The 16,246-nt window shown below is 36.6% G+C and overlaps 2 protein-coding genes across 2 annotated transcripts; both read right to left on the bottom strand.

Moving 5' to 3' along the window:
- Positions 1 to 3,034: 3,034 nt before the first annotated feature.
- On the bottom strand, positions 3,035 to 4,048 carry TAAR5 (trace amine associated receptor 5). Its single transcript, XM_025997837.2, has one exon. It carries the CDS (start codon positions 4,046 to 4,048, stop codon positions 3,035 to 3,037), a length of 1,014 nt encoding a protein of 337 aa, XP_025853622.2.
- Positions 4,049 to 11,023: 6,975 nt separating this feature from the next.
- On the bottom strand, positions 11,024 to 12,070 carry LOC112919444 (trace amine-associated receptor 4). Its single transcript, XM_025997838.1, has one exon. It carries the CDS (start codon positions 12,068 to 12,070, stop codon positions 11,024 to 11,026), a length of 1,047 nt encoding a protein of 348 aa, XP_025853623.1.
- Positions 12,071 to 16,246: the final 4,176 nt, after the last annotated feature.

The raw sequence follows: 16,246 nt of genomic DNA, 5'->3' as shown, positions 1-16,246 counted from the left end.
ACGTACTTATCTTTAAGAATCTGTAACTCTGGCAAGAAGCAATGTTGTTTAACTGCAGAAAATTTTAAAAGGACAAACACCAGCTCAGCTAGATTAAGGTTAACATCAGCACTGACAAGTCATGTTGATAGCAGAATGCCCTTGTATGATATGATAAAAATGACATGTATTTCTACAGTCTTTTTACCCAAAACTTATAGCCCCAGTGTAATAGTGAGAAAAACATCAAACAAACTAGTCATTGAGGACTATCCTACAAAATATCTGACCAGTGCTTCTCAAAACCATCAAGGTCATCAAAAATAAGGGGAGTAAAAGAAACTGTCAGGGTCTAGAGGAGCCTAAGGAGACATAACAACTAAATGTAATGTAGCATCCTAACTGGGAAGCTGAGACAGAGGAAGGAGATAAGGGGAAATGAGGAAATCTGAATAATGTGTGGAGTTTTTAATGATACATTAATAATAATGTTATAATATCTTTATAATAATAATGTTGGTTCATTAATTTTAAGAAATGTATGACAATAGGAGAAATGGGCTGCAGGGTATAGGAATTTCTGTACTATCTTTGCAAATTTTCTGTAAATTTAAAACTATTCTAAAATAAAAAGTTTATTTTTAAAGATATAGGGTACACAATTATGTGATGACAACAGGCATTGATCCTTATACTGACTCATTCATTGATCCATTTCACAAATATCTCTGAAGACTTTGCATTCTGGGTTCTGGGTTCAGAGTTTCAGGAATACAAAACAAAAAACTTAGAATATCTTGTAGAAAAAAACTGATATATTGACAATTATGGCTTGGGATTCACAGAGGTTTAAATGATAAGAGGTGTGTTTGAGGAGCACAAAAGGGAGGAGATTGGCATCATGTAGGCATACTAGAAGTAGCATTTATGCCGGGCTTTAAGAGATTAAGATTTTTTTGCAGGAGGGAAAGGAGGGAAAGGTATTTTTAGGCCAAAGGAATAGCTGACCAAAGAGACTGAGAAAGTACACAGAGTATTCAGAAAATATGGAGATAAAACAGCTAAACAATTACCAAGGGAATTGTCACCTCTTCCACCTTCCTAAGGTTGACATTCAAGCCTCTCCCTACAGCTTCCCAAGCATTCTCCATTTCAATGTAAAGACTTACCTCCATCCCTCTGCTCAGATCTTGACTCCTCTAATTCTCATTATCTTCTGAGCCAACATTTCCTAAATGGGGTTTTATCAGTCATCCTATAAAGTACTCTAGGGAAAAGAAGTTTCTGCATCAGCAATGTTCTGGAATTGCTGCATATTATATCCTGCTCTTGGAGAATAACACGAGACATGACATAGTAAAGACTCTTGAGACATCCTGTTTCAACAAAAACCTGTCTGGCAACGCTTAAATATGCATTTTTAAAAATTATTTATATGGAGTTCCACCTTGTGATACAGCTGAGTGTTCTTCTAAGACAGATAATGCTACGTTCAGTGGAGTGGGAAGAGGTGTGGATTTTTTTCTAGGAAGAGGAAAGTAAGTTTTTTAGAGTGGTGACTGATTTATACTTTGCAAATTATATTTATTCTTGTATCTAAGGCACAGTGTTCCTTGATGTCTCAAAATTGTATATATTAGGATGAATCTTAATTTATATTTTTTTTTCATTTAACTATGTGATAATACTTGAGTTAAGTGAAAAAGAAAGAATAATTACTCCCAAAGAAAAATTAAGCATTAAAAATACATTGAAAAATGTTTACAATAAATATTTTTTTAATTAAGAAAAACAGTAAAGCCAATTTATCTCTCTAGCCAGAAAGAAAGAATGAAATGAAATAAATTTGCTTCAGCAAACTTCAATGACAAAATAAAACATTACTTTTTTGGATTGATTGGTTTATGTTTGTATCTATAGTACATTTATTTGTACTTCAGAGACCTCAAATTAATTTACAAATAAGTTTTCCAAATAAGCAATTATCAATTTGAAAAATATTCAGTGAGAAATGTGGGAGTTTCTAGAGACCTGTAGGAAAAGATTTAGGAAGAAGACAGAACCAAAATGTACATAGAAGATGTCAGTACCTTTACTGGTAATAGCCTATAAGAAATACTTGGTTCAAAGTGGAACAAGAATGTGGCATGGGTACTTGTTTTTCCAAAGAAAATCATATACTAGTGTCCCGGGAAAGACAGTAGGTCTAATTTATGTGATTTTTTTTAAAAGGAAGAAATATTATAATGGAATGATGTGGATCATTACCACTTTACAAAATATTCCACTATTTCCAAGTTTCAATTATTAAAGAAAAGGAATAAAGCAATCACAAAAAATTATTAAAGAAAAGGGAGAAAACATTCCTTCAAGAATATAGTACATTTACTCAGTAATCATTGAAATGGATGAAGCCGGCTTAAAATCCTGTTTAGTGGTGGGGTTCCAAGGAGACGGGCATTCTAAAGGGAACATTTTGAAAAAGAAATAGTCTAAACACATGACTATGATTATGAAAAGTGATGTGAAATTAAGATTCAAACAACATTTCCCAAAGTTAAATTGTACAATATTTGAGCTTCAGGATACCTTAGAGAACAAACATTGTGAAATCCTGATTTTCTAGCTGGAACTCTGTTAGATGGGGAGGAATTCAAAGACTGCCAAAATAGCGTCACCCAACACTGCCAGTTGGCGGAACAAGGAGGAGCATTCAGAAATCCCAACCTCATGCTCTTTTCTCTCCACCTCTGTATCTCCTCCGTCTCAAGGAAGTTATAAACAAGGAACCGAATATTTTCACAGAATTTTAACTTATCCAACAAATATTTGGTTGATTTCATTTTCTCCTTGTCCTAAATTCTACTATAGAAACATTCAATAAAAAGAGTGCTGTATTTCTTTCTGAATTAATAAATTGTTTTTTTCTCCACCACTTAAGCCATGGTGCCTAAAAAGCATGCCCACAAACTCATGACACAACACAGCCCACTACCACAGCACGACTCATCCTTCCTGCAAAGACCTACCCCTTGCCTGCATTCAGTTGAAGAAGTCATTCTTGGTACAAATCAATAGTGGGTGTCCGAGGTGAGAAGATCTCCTGACTCAGGCAGAGTTTCAGTGCCTTTCTGAACCACCGGTAGGAAAAGACATAGATGATAGGGTTGCAGGCTGAGTTGAAATAAGCAAACCAGATAAAGATGTCAAAAACCAGTGGTGGTGTGATGAAGTTAAGGAGGCTGTCAACCAGAGTGTCAATGGTGAAGGGAAGCCAGCACAAGAGGTATATGCCCACAGCGATGCCCAGGGTCTTGGCAGCTTTTCTTTCACGTTTGGCAGCCCCAGCCAGGTTTTTGCTCAAGGTGCTGATCTGCTGAGCCTGCTTGGTAGCAACCACAAAAATCTTCACATACAAGCTGATCATGATGAGGCAGGGGAAAAAGAACATAGGAAAATTTAACCAGCCCCAAAACTTATTGAATAGCAGCTGGCAACTGCCCACACAAGGCATCTCTTCCAGCCACTGACTGAGCCCATTTTCTGCCACATCTGTGTAGAGGAAGAAGGCAGTGTAAGCCGCTGGAATCCCCCACCCTGCCAGGATGTACCTGACAGCCACCCTGACTGTGAACTTGGAAGGATAGAGCAGGGGCTCACAGATGGCACAGTGGCGGTCAATGGAAATGAAACAGAGATGAAAGATGGAGGTGAGACAGAAGAGGGTGTCCAGGTAGGTATGCAGGTGGCAGAGGAAGTCTCCAAAGAACCAGCAGCTCTCCACTGAGCGAATGGTACTGAGGGGCAGCACCAGCAGACCCAGAAACATGTCAGCCAGGGCCAGGGAAAGCAGCAAGAAGTTGGTGGGAGTGTGAAGCACTTTGAAGTAGGACACAGCAAACACCACAAACAAATTTCCCAGGACTGTAATCAGCATGCCTACTGCACAGGCCATGTAGATGGCCAACTGGATGTCCAGAGGATGGACGGTCCTGGGGCAAGACCCATTCACCTGGTAGCAGAGAGTGGTGGGGCGTTCTTCAGAACCTTGGCTGAGGACAGTGTTCATTTATGGTTTCTACTCTTCCTCTCTCTCTCTGGGAACTGACCACCTGTCTCACTGGGGGCGGGGTGGGGGGAGATAAAGAGGAGAAACTGAAGGACAGTTTGGAACCAAGTACAATTTCCTTGGCTACTGAATCAAATGTGCTTCGAAAATCAGTGCAGCATGAGATTTATGGTCTCATAAGAGTCACTTCTCTACTACCTCTGGTTTGTCTGATTGGGCATTTCTGAAATTAGCATAGACTGTATCTTTAAGGAAAAAGAAGAGCACAGGCTAAATGTTCCCTCAAAAACAAAGCAGGCGATGTTACAGCAAGTACTGCACAATTTATTGAGAGGACGTCTCTTCTATTTTGTTAAGTTCACCTATGGTCAAACGTAAAGTGAGCTTTCAAGTTATGATCTGAACCAAGGGAAGAATTAGCTCTTTGCAACAAATCATTACTTGGAGAAGGAGTAACTTCTGATTCCTCCCTTCAAAAATTAAATAATTTTTTTTAAAAAAATTAAATAAATTGACAGTGAATAAATAGATTAAGCATTTTAATTTCATGTCAACTCTTCTAAAGAAAATAATTCAAAATATAAATAATTAAAAGAGTAGAGAATGACCCAATTTCAGTTTTGCATGTTACACAATTTTTAAGGAGAACACACATTGTTTATACATTTCGAAAGAACTATCTGATATAATATGAAAAAGTATTCTATATATCTTAACAGTCACCTGTGACATTTTAAACAGGTTCTAATGAATTGAATTCAACATTTCTAAGCTACTTACAGAGACAAGAATCAGAGTCACTTCATCAGAAGAAGCCGTTCCTATAGCCAGTGAGCATAGATATGTAGAATTCTCTCCCATCAGCAAAGATGACAGATGTGCAATCAGTTAACGATCTTACACTCCAAATAGAAACTAGTCCTCAGTGTGGTATCCGTATGAGGGCTGGAGGAGCACCTAGGGACCTAGTTTGCACTATTCACAAATCTCAGTAGTTTGAGGCTCCTACTCAGGACAGGATCATTTATCCTGCCAATTAATTAAAGATGAAAATTGAAGACACTGGTTTTATATATCCTTTTGTTTAATTTTATTTTCAATAAGTTCCATATATTCCTTCTGTTTTGGGATTATTCATGTACATTTCTTTCAAGAAAATAGTTGAGAATAATTAATTATAAGCTCTTTGGTTTGTGCCCCCCCACACTGAATTAATCATGGTGTTTTTTGTTTTGTTTTGTTTTTAAGTTCTATGCTTTGTGTTGGTTAAAGAAATCCCAGTAGATGGGGATCCCTGGGTGGCTAAGTGGTTTGGCACCTGCCTTCGGCTCAGGGCATGATCCTGGAGTCCCAGGATGGAGTCCTACATCAGGCTCCCTGCATGGAGCCTGCTTCTTCCTCTGCCTGAGTCTCTGCCTCTCTCTCTCTCTCTCTCTCTCTCTCTCTGTCTCTCATGAATAAATAAAATCTTAAAAAAAAAAAAAAAAGAAACCCCAGTAGATGAAACAGTGCCCTGAACACCGCAGAGTTAGATTCTGGTTCTGTTACTGCCTAGGTCATCACTTATCCTCTTCATCCCTCTGTCTCCCCATTGGTGAGAGTACCTACAATTATATGTCCATGTTTTACATGGATATTATCAAGGAAAATAACATATTCAATCATATTCTGCTCTCTCTAATTTTTGGTACCAAACCTCTAGAGGATTGAACGCCTCTTTATGGCCTTGAAGAGATCATTGTATAATGTAAGTCAAACTGATGTTGCAAAAATAACATAATTCTAAAGGTGACAAGAGATTATATCTGCCAGTGTGGCCTTTAGTAGATGGTGTAAAGGCCAAAAAAAAAAAAAAAAAAAAAAAAAAAAAAAAAGAATGAAAGAAAATGGAAAAAAATGAAGGAGGTTGGCAGGCATTTCCACCTTCTCTACAAAGTCTGGGCTAAACCCAGTGGTGACTGCTAGAAACATGCCTTGTATCAAGTCCATGTGCATGGAAATAGATTTCTGACTCCAGAGCTTAATAATCAGACCAGAAAGTATCCTGGATTGTCACATACCATGACACCCTTCAGTTTATAAGTCATAATCCATCCACAATCAGCCAGGGAGTCCTATGGCTCTAAATTTAATCTGACCAAGAGTCTATGAAGAATAGGGACAAATGTCTTACAAGTACAATAAGGCCTAAAGAAGGAAACTCTTTAAAAAGGTTTTGTGTTTTGTTGGGGGGGCGGGATATAGTACAACAAACCCGAAATGCAATATACAATCACAAATCTATTTAGAGATGTAGAATGTATTATAAAGACTGTTTCTGGTTGTGGGATCTCTAGGTCAGAGATTACCTAACCCTCTGTGCCTGGTTTTCTTATCTATTAAGTGAATATGATGCAATACCTACACCAAAATTTTGTCATGAAATTGAATGAGTGTTAAGAATGGTTCCTGTCAAAGAGTAAGCAGAGTTGGACAAACAGGAGTGTGAGTAGATATTAGTTCAGATCTTGAGTCAATACCCTCACCCCCTCTACCACTCACATTCAGAAATATATTCCAGTTACATAACAACTAGGAGCAAAAGTCATTGCAGTTTGGATTCTCCAGGTTTTCTTGCTTGTCTTGGGATTTATTGATTTTCCTTTTCCAAAGCTTTTCCCAAAGTGGCGATATATTTTAGAAACAGGAAATTAGAGTAAGTAGAATATTTATAAGATAGTCAAAAGTGTTGTTTAGATTTAGGATTTTAACAATTAGTCTTGCTATTTAATAACACTAAAGCCACTAGCCTAGGCTATAAGGCAGAAATATTAATGTTTTCCCCCCAAAGCAATGTCAGACTACTTTGAAATAAACTATTAGTGTCAGTTCAGGAGATAAAAAAGCTATTAGGAGATATTCTCAGAAAAGAAAAAATCTAGTCAATGATCCCCAAGGAACCCTCAAATGCTCATCAATATTTAGGACAGGCAGTCAGTAAGTTTTTAAGAATTGGCTCTATTCATATTTGTAGTCTGAAACAGCCATCACACTGATCACTAAGGTCTAAGGAAGTGAGGGCTTTTTTTTTTTTTTTTTGCAGAAAGAATAGTAAAAACAATTCCCTTGAAGATACAAGTAAAGAAGCATTTCAGATCTTGATTAGGGAATATAATATTTCTAGTTTTTAGTAGCTCCTCTGCAATCCAAAGATCAACTAAATGCATACGAAAGGGAAAACCTAGGTTAGCAGTAGATGAGGTAAGCATGGACTTTACCAAGAGTTAGACCTGGTTTTGAATCTTGTAATATTGGAAAATTTCATGATCTCTTAAAGAAACAAGGATTTATGCTAGAGATTAGAGGGAGTGCTAAAATCAGATATTTCAATGGTTGGAAGTAGCTCAATCTAATCACATTCCTTTGACCTAAAATGAGGACAGTCTTCTTTACATCCCAAGCTGGGCAAAATATTCCTCCTCCACATTCCTATTGCTTATTGTGCCTGGCTCTATCATAGGACAAATTACCATGTACTGTAATTGATTGGCTATGTCTCTCCTGTTAGACTATATGCCCCTTGAAGCCAGAATTTCAATTTTATTCATCTCTAAACCAAAAACACTCAGAAGTAGCACTTGGCACATAGTAGATGCTCAGCAGTGAATATTTATTGAACTGAGTGGTTTTCAATACAGAACAAAGTGTCTATGGCAGCCACCATCCTCTTGAGATAATGGCTGCTCTATTCAACCTAGATATGTTCTGGAAAGAAGAGCACTGGATTTGGAACAATGATGGAATGATTCACTTTTCCTCCGACTAGCTACAATTGAGCTGATATTCACAGGTATCCTTCATAAATTACTAAAGTCCTTTATTAAGGTAAGGAATGACTGTGACTAAAGTAGAAGCTTCCACTTGCTTTTCATTTCTCCCTTATTTAACTATGCTCTTAGTGGGCAAAAGAAAATGCTGGCCTACAAAAAGGACCACTCTGTGGCCTCAGATCTGAACTCCTTGATATTAAGTCATACATTTTATGCTATTCTGAGGATCAACTGATAAATGAGTATGTACTGAGTGAATGGCTGCCCTTCCTGTTCAGTCCCTAGGCTCAAGCAGTTCAAATAGCCTTGCTGAATCCTTAAAGAGAGAGGAAGACCCATTATGGAAAGCCGATTGCAAAACGCTCCTGCCATCATGCACTGCTTTATCTACTGCCCCATCAGACCCAGAGAGGAGGTCTATCTTTGCCTAAATCCTCAGAAACTCCTCCTGCTTCTTTGGTTCTTCAAAAGGAAGCAGTATCTTAGCCTCTGGAATTTTACCTTCAGGATTAGGAGCAGAGGAAATCTCCCCCTAAAGGACTGAATTACTGTAATCATTAAAGAATAAACCAATACTCTACTAAGCATCTCAAAACCTAATTTCAATTTCAATTCCTGTTCTTTGACAACAATAATTTGGTGAAACATCTCAAGACCAAATTTGCTATATTCAAATGACTAAATTACAAGCAGAAGCCCCAGGAAGCTCTTGATATTCAATAGAACACAGGCATACAGAGAGTATTGGGGATTCTCAATCTAATAGAGATGTTATTAAATGTGTTTGGAGTAATGAGTCATTCCTAATAGTTAGTCCACAGTGAGAATAGAGTCAAAAAAACAAAAAGGTTCACAACAGCATTTAGGATATACATATAATAAACTTTAGAAACTTCAACCATATACATATGTATGTATGTATGTATATGAACATTAGAAACCTTAAAGAGTAAGATGTCCTGCCTGGAAGTTAATGTCTCTTGGCCAGGTCAAAGAATGAAGACGGTATGGCTAACCAAACATTCTGATATTATTATAAGAATTACTGTAATAAAATGCACTTATCATTAAAACCTATGCTGATGGTAACAAGTTTTCTCCTTGAAACCTACCAGTGTCTGAAAGTTACATTTTGCAAAGTAACCTTACCTCCTACAAAAGTAGGCAAAGGTTATAAATAAATTGCATTGGCCACATATGAACAGTTATAAGTTTGTAGATATATTCTATTTGGCTGGAAAAGTTCTTTCATTGAATATCTCCATTTAAGAAATTTCCAACCTGTCAATCGATGAGATAGTTAACAATATTTTTACATGACCAAACCTTTCTATAAAACACTTCCACTATTGAGGTATTAGGAAAGGGAAGGGAAAATCTGATTTCTATTCTCTCAGGAAGCTCACTATATGAGCATGAAAGCTGTATTTTGAATATTGCAAATGTTTCTGAGTCAATAAGCCATTTTCCACTATATGCCTTTGCTAGTGGGCTGTGCATAGAGGGACGATGCTAGATACGTTGAGTTTGAGATCTTAATGGAACATTCAAAAAAATATTTCACTGGTAGTAAGAAATGAGGGACTCAAGGTTGGAAGAAATGATACAGCTGAAAAGAAATATATTTAAAAGAAATCTATATAGACGTAGACATGGATATTGAAGCTGTGAGCTTAGCTAAGGTTAAAACAAGTTTCTCAACCATGGACTCTGTTGAAGTTTGGGGCCAGATAATCCTTTAATGTTGGAGCTGTCTGTGCAGCTCCAACTGTGCAGCAGTTGGAGACTGTTTAGCAGCATTCCTTACCTCTACCCTCTCAATGTCAGTAGCCCTGTCAGTCCCTCCCTGGTTGTGAAAACCAAAAATGTCTCCAAACATTGCCACATGTCCACAAGGGGCAAAACTGTCCCTGGTTGAAAACTAGGTTAGAGAGATGAAGAGATGGTGTGAAGGATGAAAAGAAGATTGTAACAAAACAAGTTTATGGGATAGAAGGAAGAAAAAGACATGAAGAGAGATTTGAGGCATTAAGTATTATCCTAAAACTCTGGGGTAGGGCAGGAACTTAAGTTTGTGAATGAAGCTCGGTGAATAATTACTATGTACACACAGACACCCAAAGATGTGTAAATACCACCTATATGTATATACACAGGCCATATATACACACACACACACTCATATACATATATACATACACACATACATATATATGTATATATACACATACATACATATAGATATACATATACACACACACAGTTACATATTGGGAGAAAGAAAGAATATATTCCCAAACTCTTTCTTTATTTATTCTTCTTATTCAATAAGACATTTCAATTTTATCAAAATATTACAAAACTCACATCAATTCTTTTTGCAAGAGGTTAAAGTCAGAACACAAAAAAATGAAAGTAGTTGCGCTTGTCTGCTTTCTTCTCCCCTTCCACATCACTCACATGCTCAATAATCCAGGTTCCCAGTGTTCTCAAGTTCTCTCCCCCACTCTTCTAAGATACAATAACAATAATCTTTTTTTAAAAGATTTTATTTATTTATTTATTTATTTATTTATTTATTTGACAGAAAGAGAGAAAAAGAGCACAAGCAGGTGTGGCAGACAGAGGCAGAGGGAGAAGCAGGCTCTCTGCTGAGCAAAGAGCCTGATGCAGGTCTGGGCTTGATCCCAGGACCCTGGGATCATGACCTGAACTAAAGGCAGATGCTTAACCAACTGAGCCACCCAGGTGCCCCAGATATAACAATAATCTTAAGAAAGATTTAGATAAACTTGGTGTGGCTGTAAATGAGTATGACAACCAACTGTGTCTCTTCTTCTGATATGTATAAGAAAAAAAAGAGGATCCTCCATTGGGTTTAAGCCAAAAGAATGGAATTCTAAATCCCTGATTTTGTAAATTCAGGAATTAGCAGGCCATGGGACAGAGTTTCTTTTTATTGGAGGTGCCTTCCCCAGAACTCCAGAAACCAACCACTTTGGTAGCTCTGGTACACCCAAAAGGTTAGATCTATTGCTCCTACTTAAGTGTCCATAACACCAACTGGAGGAATCTCCTTACCCAGGAAGTTCATGGCCCTACTTTTGGGAAAAGATCATCCAAGATTCCCTACTAGGAAAGAATTTTGGAGAATGGAGAACATTGCCTAAGTATCTGCAGGATATAGGTTTAGGGTAGAAGAGTCAGGGTGGAAGATTGTTCCAGTGACAATCATCCTCAATGCTTTTCGAAACCAGGGATAAAACATGCCATATATAATGGGATTGAAAGTGGAATTGAAATAACCCAGCCAGAGGAAGACATTGTACAAATCTTCAGGAGTTGTAAAATTAATGAAAGGGTCTATGATTGTCAAGACAAAAAAGGGCAGCCAGCACAACACAAACACTCCCATGACTATGCTTAATGTCTTGGTGGCCTTGCTTTCTGTTTTGGATGATACTTTCATTTTGCTTTCTGACCCACCTTGTCTCTTGATAGGACCCATGCCAATTTGCCTAGCATGCTTCCTAGCTACTGTGAAAATGTGTACATAAATCCCCACCATTACAGTTCCAGGGAGAAAGAAGGCTATAAAGGAAGCCAGCACCCCCCAGAGTTTATTAAATATCAATATACACAAACCTGTGCAGTCAATGGCTGCAACAAAGTCCTCTGTACCGATTAGGTTTAACTCTGAGAATACCAGTCCAAAGGCAAAAAAGATGGGAATAGACCAACTGATGAGCAGAAAGACCTGTATTACAGGGATGGTAATTTTGGTGACATAATGCAAAGGGTCACAGACAGCATAGTAGCGATCCACTGAGATGAAGCAGAGGTGAAAAATAGAGGTGGTACAGAGCATGATGTCACAGCAGCTGTGGACTTTGCAGAAGAGGTCTCCAAAATACCAGCAAGACTCAATGGACCTGACCATACTGAAAGGCATGACCACACAGCTCAACAAAAAGTCAGTGGTGGCCATGGATAGGATCAGAAAGTTGGTAGGATACTGAAGCTGTTTGAAGTGGGCAATGGAAATTATCACAACCAGGTTGCCCAACATGGTCATCACTATAGCACCAATCATGACAATATACATGGTACACACACTCAGCATAGACCTCATATTTCTAGGGCATGAATTGTTGACCAAGGCAAAGCAAAACTGTAGTTCTGGAGGGTTGTAAATGTCAGGTGAATTCATCATCTTTGTCCTGTGGATACTATTAGTCTTTTGCAAAAGTACTATGCTTCTCTCCATTCTGTGAAAGAAAGAGGAAAAACAATAAAAAATTGTTGGTGGGCAATTTTCCAGAAAGGCCCAGCTAGCTGCATATCCAATCCCAAATCAAACTCCCTATCTACCAGAAGCATTGCTTCTCAAATATTAATGTACATAGGAATCACCTAGGGATCTTTTTAAAACACAGATTCTGATTCTGGAATGGAGGTTGAGAGTCTGCATTTCTTATTGGCTCTTGGGAGATGCCAATACTATCAATCTAAGGAATGCCTCTTAACTAGGAAGAGATTAAAAGCAACTAAATGAATATTGTCACCCAATGTCTGAGTAACCCAGTTAAAACCACCTAAGTGACCCAGGAAAGTGCCCATGTTCTGATTGCACTAATATATAGTCCTTACTCAGGATTCCAGTTCTATAGACACATCAAGACTTTTGTCTGTTCTACTTACATTAACCAGTTTGCTGATAAAAGCCCCTCAAGAATAACCAGGATTTATGAAACCATAATTTAGTGTTTAGCTCAAACAATAATAACAATCTAAAAATTGTGTTTTTTCTCCCCCTTAATTTCTCTTGTGGGTATTTGCAAATGCTCTGGATCCCATTGCATGACACATCTACTCAATTTAAGAAACATTTCTCTTTCCAATGTGAACAATATAGTTTTTAGAATTTAGAGCAATTTATGGTAAACTAAAAATGTGCTAAAGCCTACAAAATTATATACATGAGTAATCTAAAAAATAGGGAAGGGGATGCTGAAATGATAGATTCTGTAAATCTCATAGGTTATCTCCTTCCATTTAGCAACTGCATCCATGAATTTGAATTTAAGTTGAGGTCTCCTTGTCCATAGATTCCAAGGCTAATATTGGTAACAAATTTGACACACAGACGTGCTCACTGTTTAAACTGTCACTTTACATAATTTATGCTGTTGACCTAAAAATGGGAAAATAATGAGACTGACTCACCCAGAGTATGACTGAGGTTTGATTTGTTTTTCCAATGCCAGAATTGGATGTGTGACTCTGATGACCAAGAACAAACGTTCCTGAGCTATAAGGCCAGGTTGAAGAAGTGGACTTTGGCTTGAGAAGAATACATTAAATAAGAATACAATAACTGAAAATTTTGACAGTACTTGCTACTATAGCTCAATAATTTTTTCCAATGTGTATTATTTGAAATGTTAACATTATGACACATTTTATTTGCTCTAGATATAATAATTTAATGTCTCAGATTACCATTTTTCTTTAGATATGTTTTATCTAATCATACATTTATCCAATCAAATATTATGCAATGGAGTTGAACTTGAGAAACCAAAACATAGGGAGAAGTAAGAGGTAAAAAGGACAAAAACTTATTCAAGTCCCATTTAAATTGGATTATTGATTTTGGAACACACAGTACAAATAATTTCACTACTTAATCACTTTAGCCATAAAATACTGGATATAATGAAATCTTAAACACCAAATTAACTTCCTTAATAAATTAACTTTATTCTGATTTTTATTTTCTTTATTTTTGTGACTTTAAATTTTTTCTTTAATTCTTTAAAAAATTATCTTTAAAGGTGGATAACAGGTATCACAAAATTACTTAAGCATTTGTCACTGTACATCCACAGACACAGCATTCCTTGTAAAAAAAATATACACCCTTCACTAGTTCATGGTATAATTTGGAGAGTCTGAAGTTTCATTTTCGAAAACTTAATGCCTGAAAGAATTGGTATAACTTTCTAGGTTTGCAAAGTGAGTATCGTTGATTTCATCTTATTTATTTATTTTGTGTGGGAGGAAACAAAGTGTAAAACAGCTGCCTGAATGAAATAGCATCATCTAAAGATTGTGTTGCAAGGTGACATATATCAGGTAAGTGTTTAAACATTTAAGTGTTATAATAAGACTAAAAGAGTAATGCATGCGTTTACTTAAAAAGTTATTACAGAGGTGAATTGTGAAAGTAATGTCAAAGGTAATAATACTCTTAAGTTCTTGGCCACAAATCACAAAAGCAAGTAAGCAAATGCCTACATGGCTGCTGGTCTACTGCTTCCTTAAACAAGAAAAATTGTCATGAAATCAAGCACAGTTGGGTTTTGTCTGTTATTTAAAACTATAACAGAATAGATTCCTTTACTTTGAAGATTCACCTTCAAAAAATATACAATCATTTTTAATAAGATTAAACAAAGTTAAATCTACTATGACATCTCACTTTTACTAGAGAATATTATCATATGTATATGATATATATATATTTCTTGATTTTTACCAATAACATTTCCAGATGCCAAATGAATGACAACATTGTAAACAATCACCAGATATAGGCATAGGAAATTGCTAGTTATTTTTGCTAAGAAGTAATAAGAAACAGTTGCAAACAACTCTGGAGAATTCCTTAAGGGAAAAGATAACCTAATAAGGAAAAGATAACCTAATAAGGAAATAGACACAAGGACTCTGAAAGAATGATTTCCCCAGCACTGCAAAGAAAAAATGGAAAAGGACTTACATAATAATTTTCCCTAGTCATTAAATACTAATTAAATATTAATATATTTGCATTTCCCTCAAATAAGAGGGAAAATATCCATCAAGGTCAATAATGTATTGTAAATAAAGTGGAAATTTTAGGAAGGACATAACATACCTGCTTTACCAGGCATGATTTTTCTTCTCTTAGCTGGTGACATACCTCAGCTGTTTTACCTCTGAGACTATTTCTGCGAGAAAAAAAAAAAAAAAAAGTTTTTATCTTACTTTGATGTATCTCACTCACACAGTAGTTTCTCCCATAAGGGTGCTTACTTGTGAAGTAGATTCAAGAAAGAACAGCTGTGGGTCCTCCTATCATTGCCTCTTTAGAATCTCTGGTTTTTTTTAACTATCGAGATATATTTTTTAGGTCAGTATTTTAAGTTTGGTTCCTTTCAATGTGCAATCAATCAATAAATAAATCTAATTTTTTCCTTCTTTTACTATATTTTTCTCTGGCTCACCAGAATTTGTCTCATTAGGTAATTTGGAGCTAAAATCATTGAGAGATGAATTATCTGTTGTACTAAGGTTTCTTACTGTGCAACTGGGCATTGTGCCTCATGGCTCTCTTCTTTGCTGATACCTGACCAGGAAAGGCACGTAGGCCCAAGCTCTTCTGGGTAGACTCTCAGCAGGCTAAGCTGTCACCAGTACATATCCACAGAATATGCCTCCTGAGACTGCATTACCTACTTTTGTCCTACTTTGGATGGGTGTGCCCTTTAACAAGATTCAATGTGCTACCAGCAAAACGATTACAGCAGGTCACCAGAGAATTGGCTCTTGGGGAGTGAGTCAGTTTGTGCGGTTTCCCCTTTGACTTCAAAGAAACAGCATGGACTAGCTTCACAGAAGGCCAAAGCAGAGAAAAATGAAAGGGAAGGAGAGACAAGGAAGGAAGAAGGAAGAGTAAGGAAGGAAAAATAATTAGTTAAAATCCAAAAAAAATGCTCACTCCACTTATTACCAAATGATAGACGTTTTTAAAAAGTTTAATCCCTAGTGAAAATTTGACTCATTTATACCCTTTCCTTTTACTGCCATCCACAGTTCAGTGATATTCACACTGCAATGAAGTCCATAATTTTCCATATGAAGGTCTCAGCCAAACAAAAGTAAGAAGAACCATGTTTCAAACCAACCAAATGAAAAGTGAAAACTCCCAGCACCATGTAGGTGTCATGTGATCCCTGGGGGAAAGTGTTTCTATTAGGCTACCTCAGTTCTGAACACTAAGCTTCAGGTTGTTTACATTGATAATTTTGTCATCCATCAGGGACACAGAACTGTTATATCTAAATACTCAATGCTTTAGACAGCATCAGAGCTTAAGTATTTATATTTAAAAAAAAGAATAAAATTATTTGTATTTAAATTAACTAGTAAAAACTAACTTTATTTCATCCTCTGAGGATTTTTCTTTATAAAATGAAAAGCCTCAGCAAATAGGGATGGTTAAAAGAGGTTGGGTTTTCTTTTTATGCTTATCTGGGTTTATAAAACTTCTCTTTCTAAGCTTCTTCCTAGACGGACCACCAGTAACTATAGTATATTTTTATAAATTTTCATTGTATCAGGC

The sequence above is a fragment of the Vulpes vulpes genome, chromosome 1 (assembly GCF_048418805.1).
Source record: "Vulpes vulpes isolate BD-2025 chromosome 1, VulVul3, whole genome shotgun sequence".
Lineage (NCBI taxonomy): Eukaryota > Metazoa > Chordata > Mammalia > Carnivora > Canidae > Vulpes > Vulpes vulpes.
This window is presented reverse-complemented; position numbering and strand designations above follow the sequence as displayed.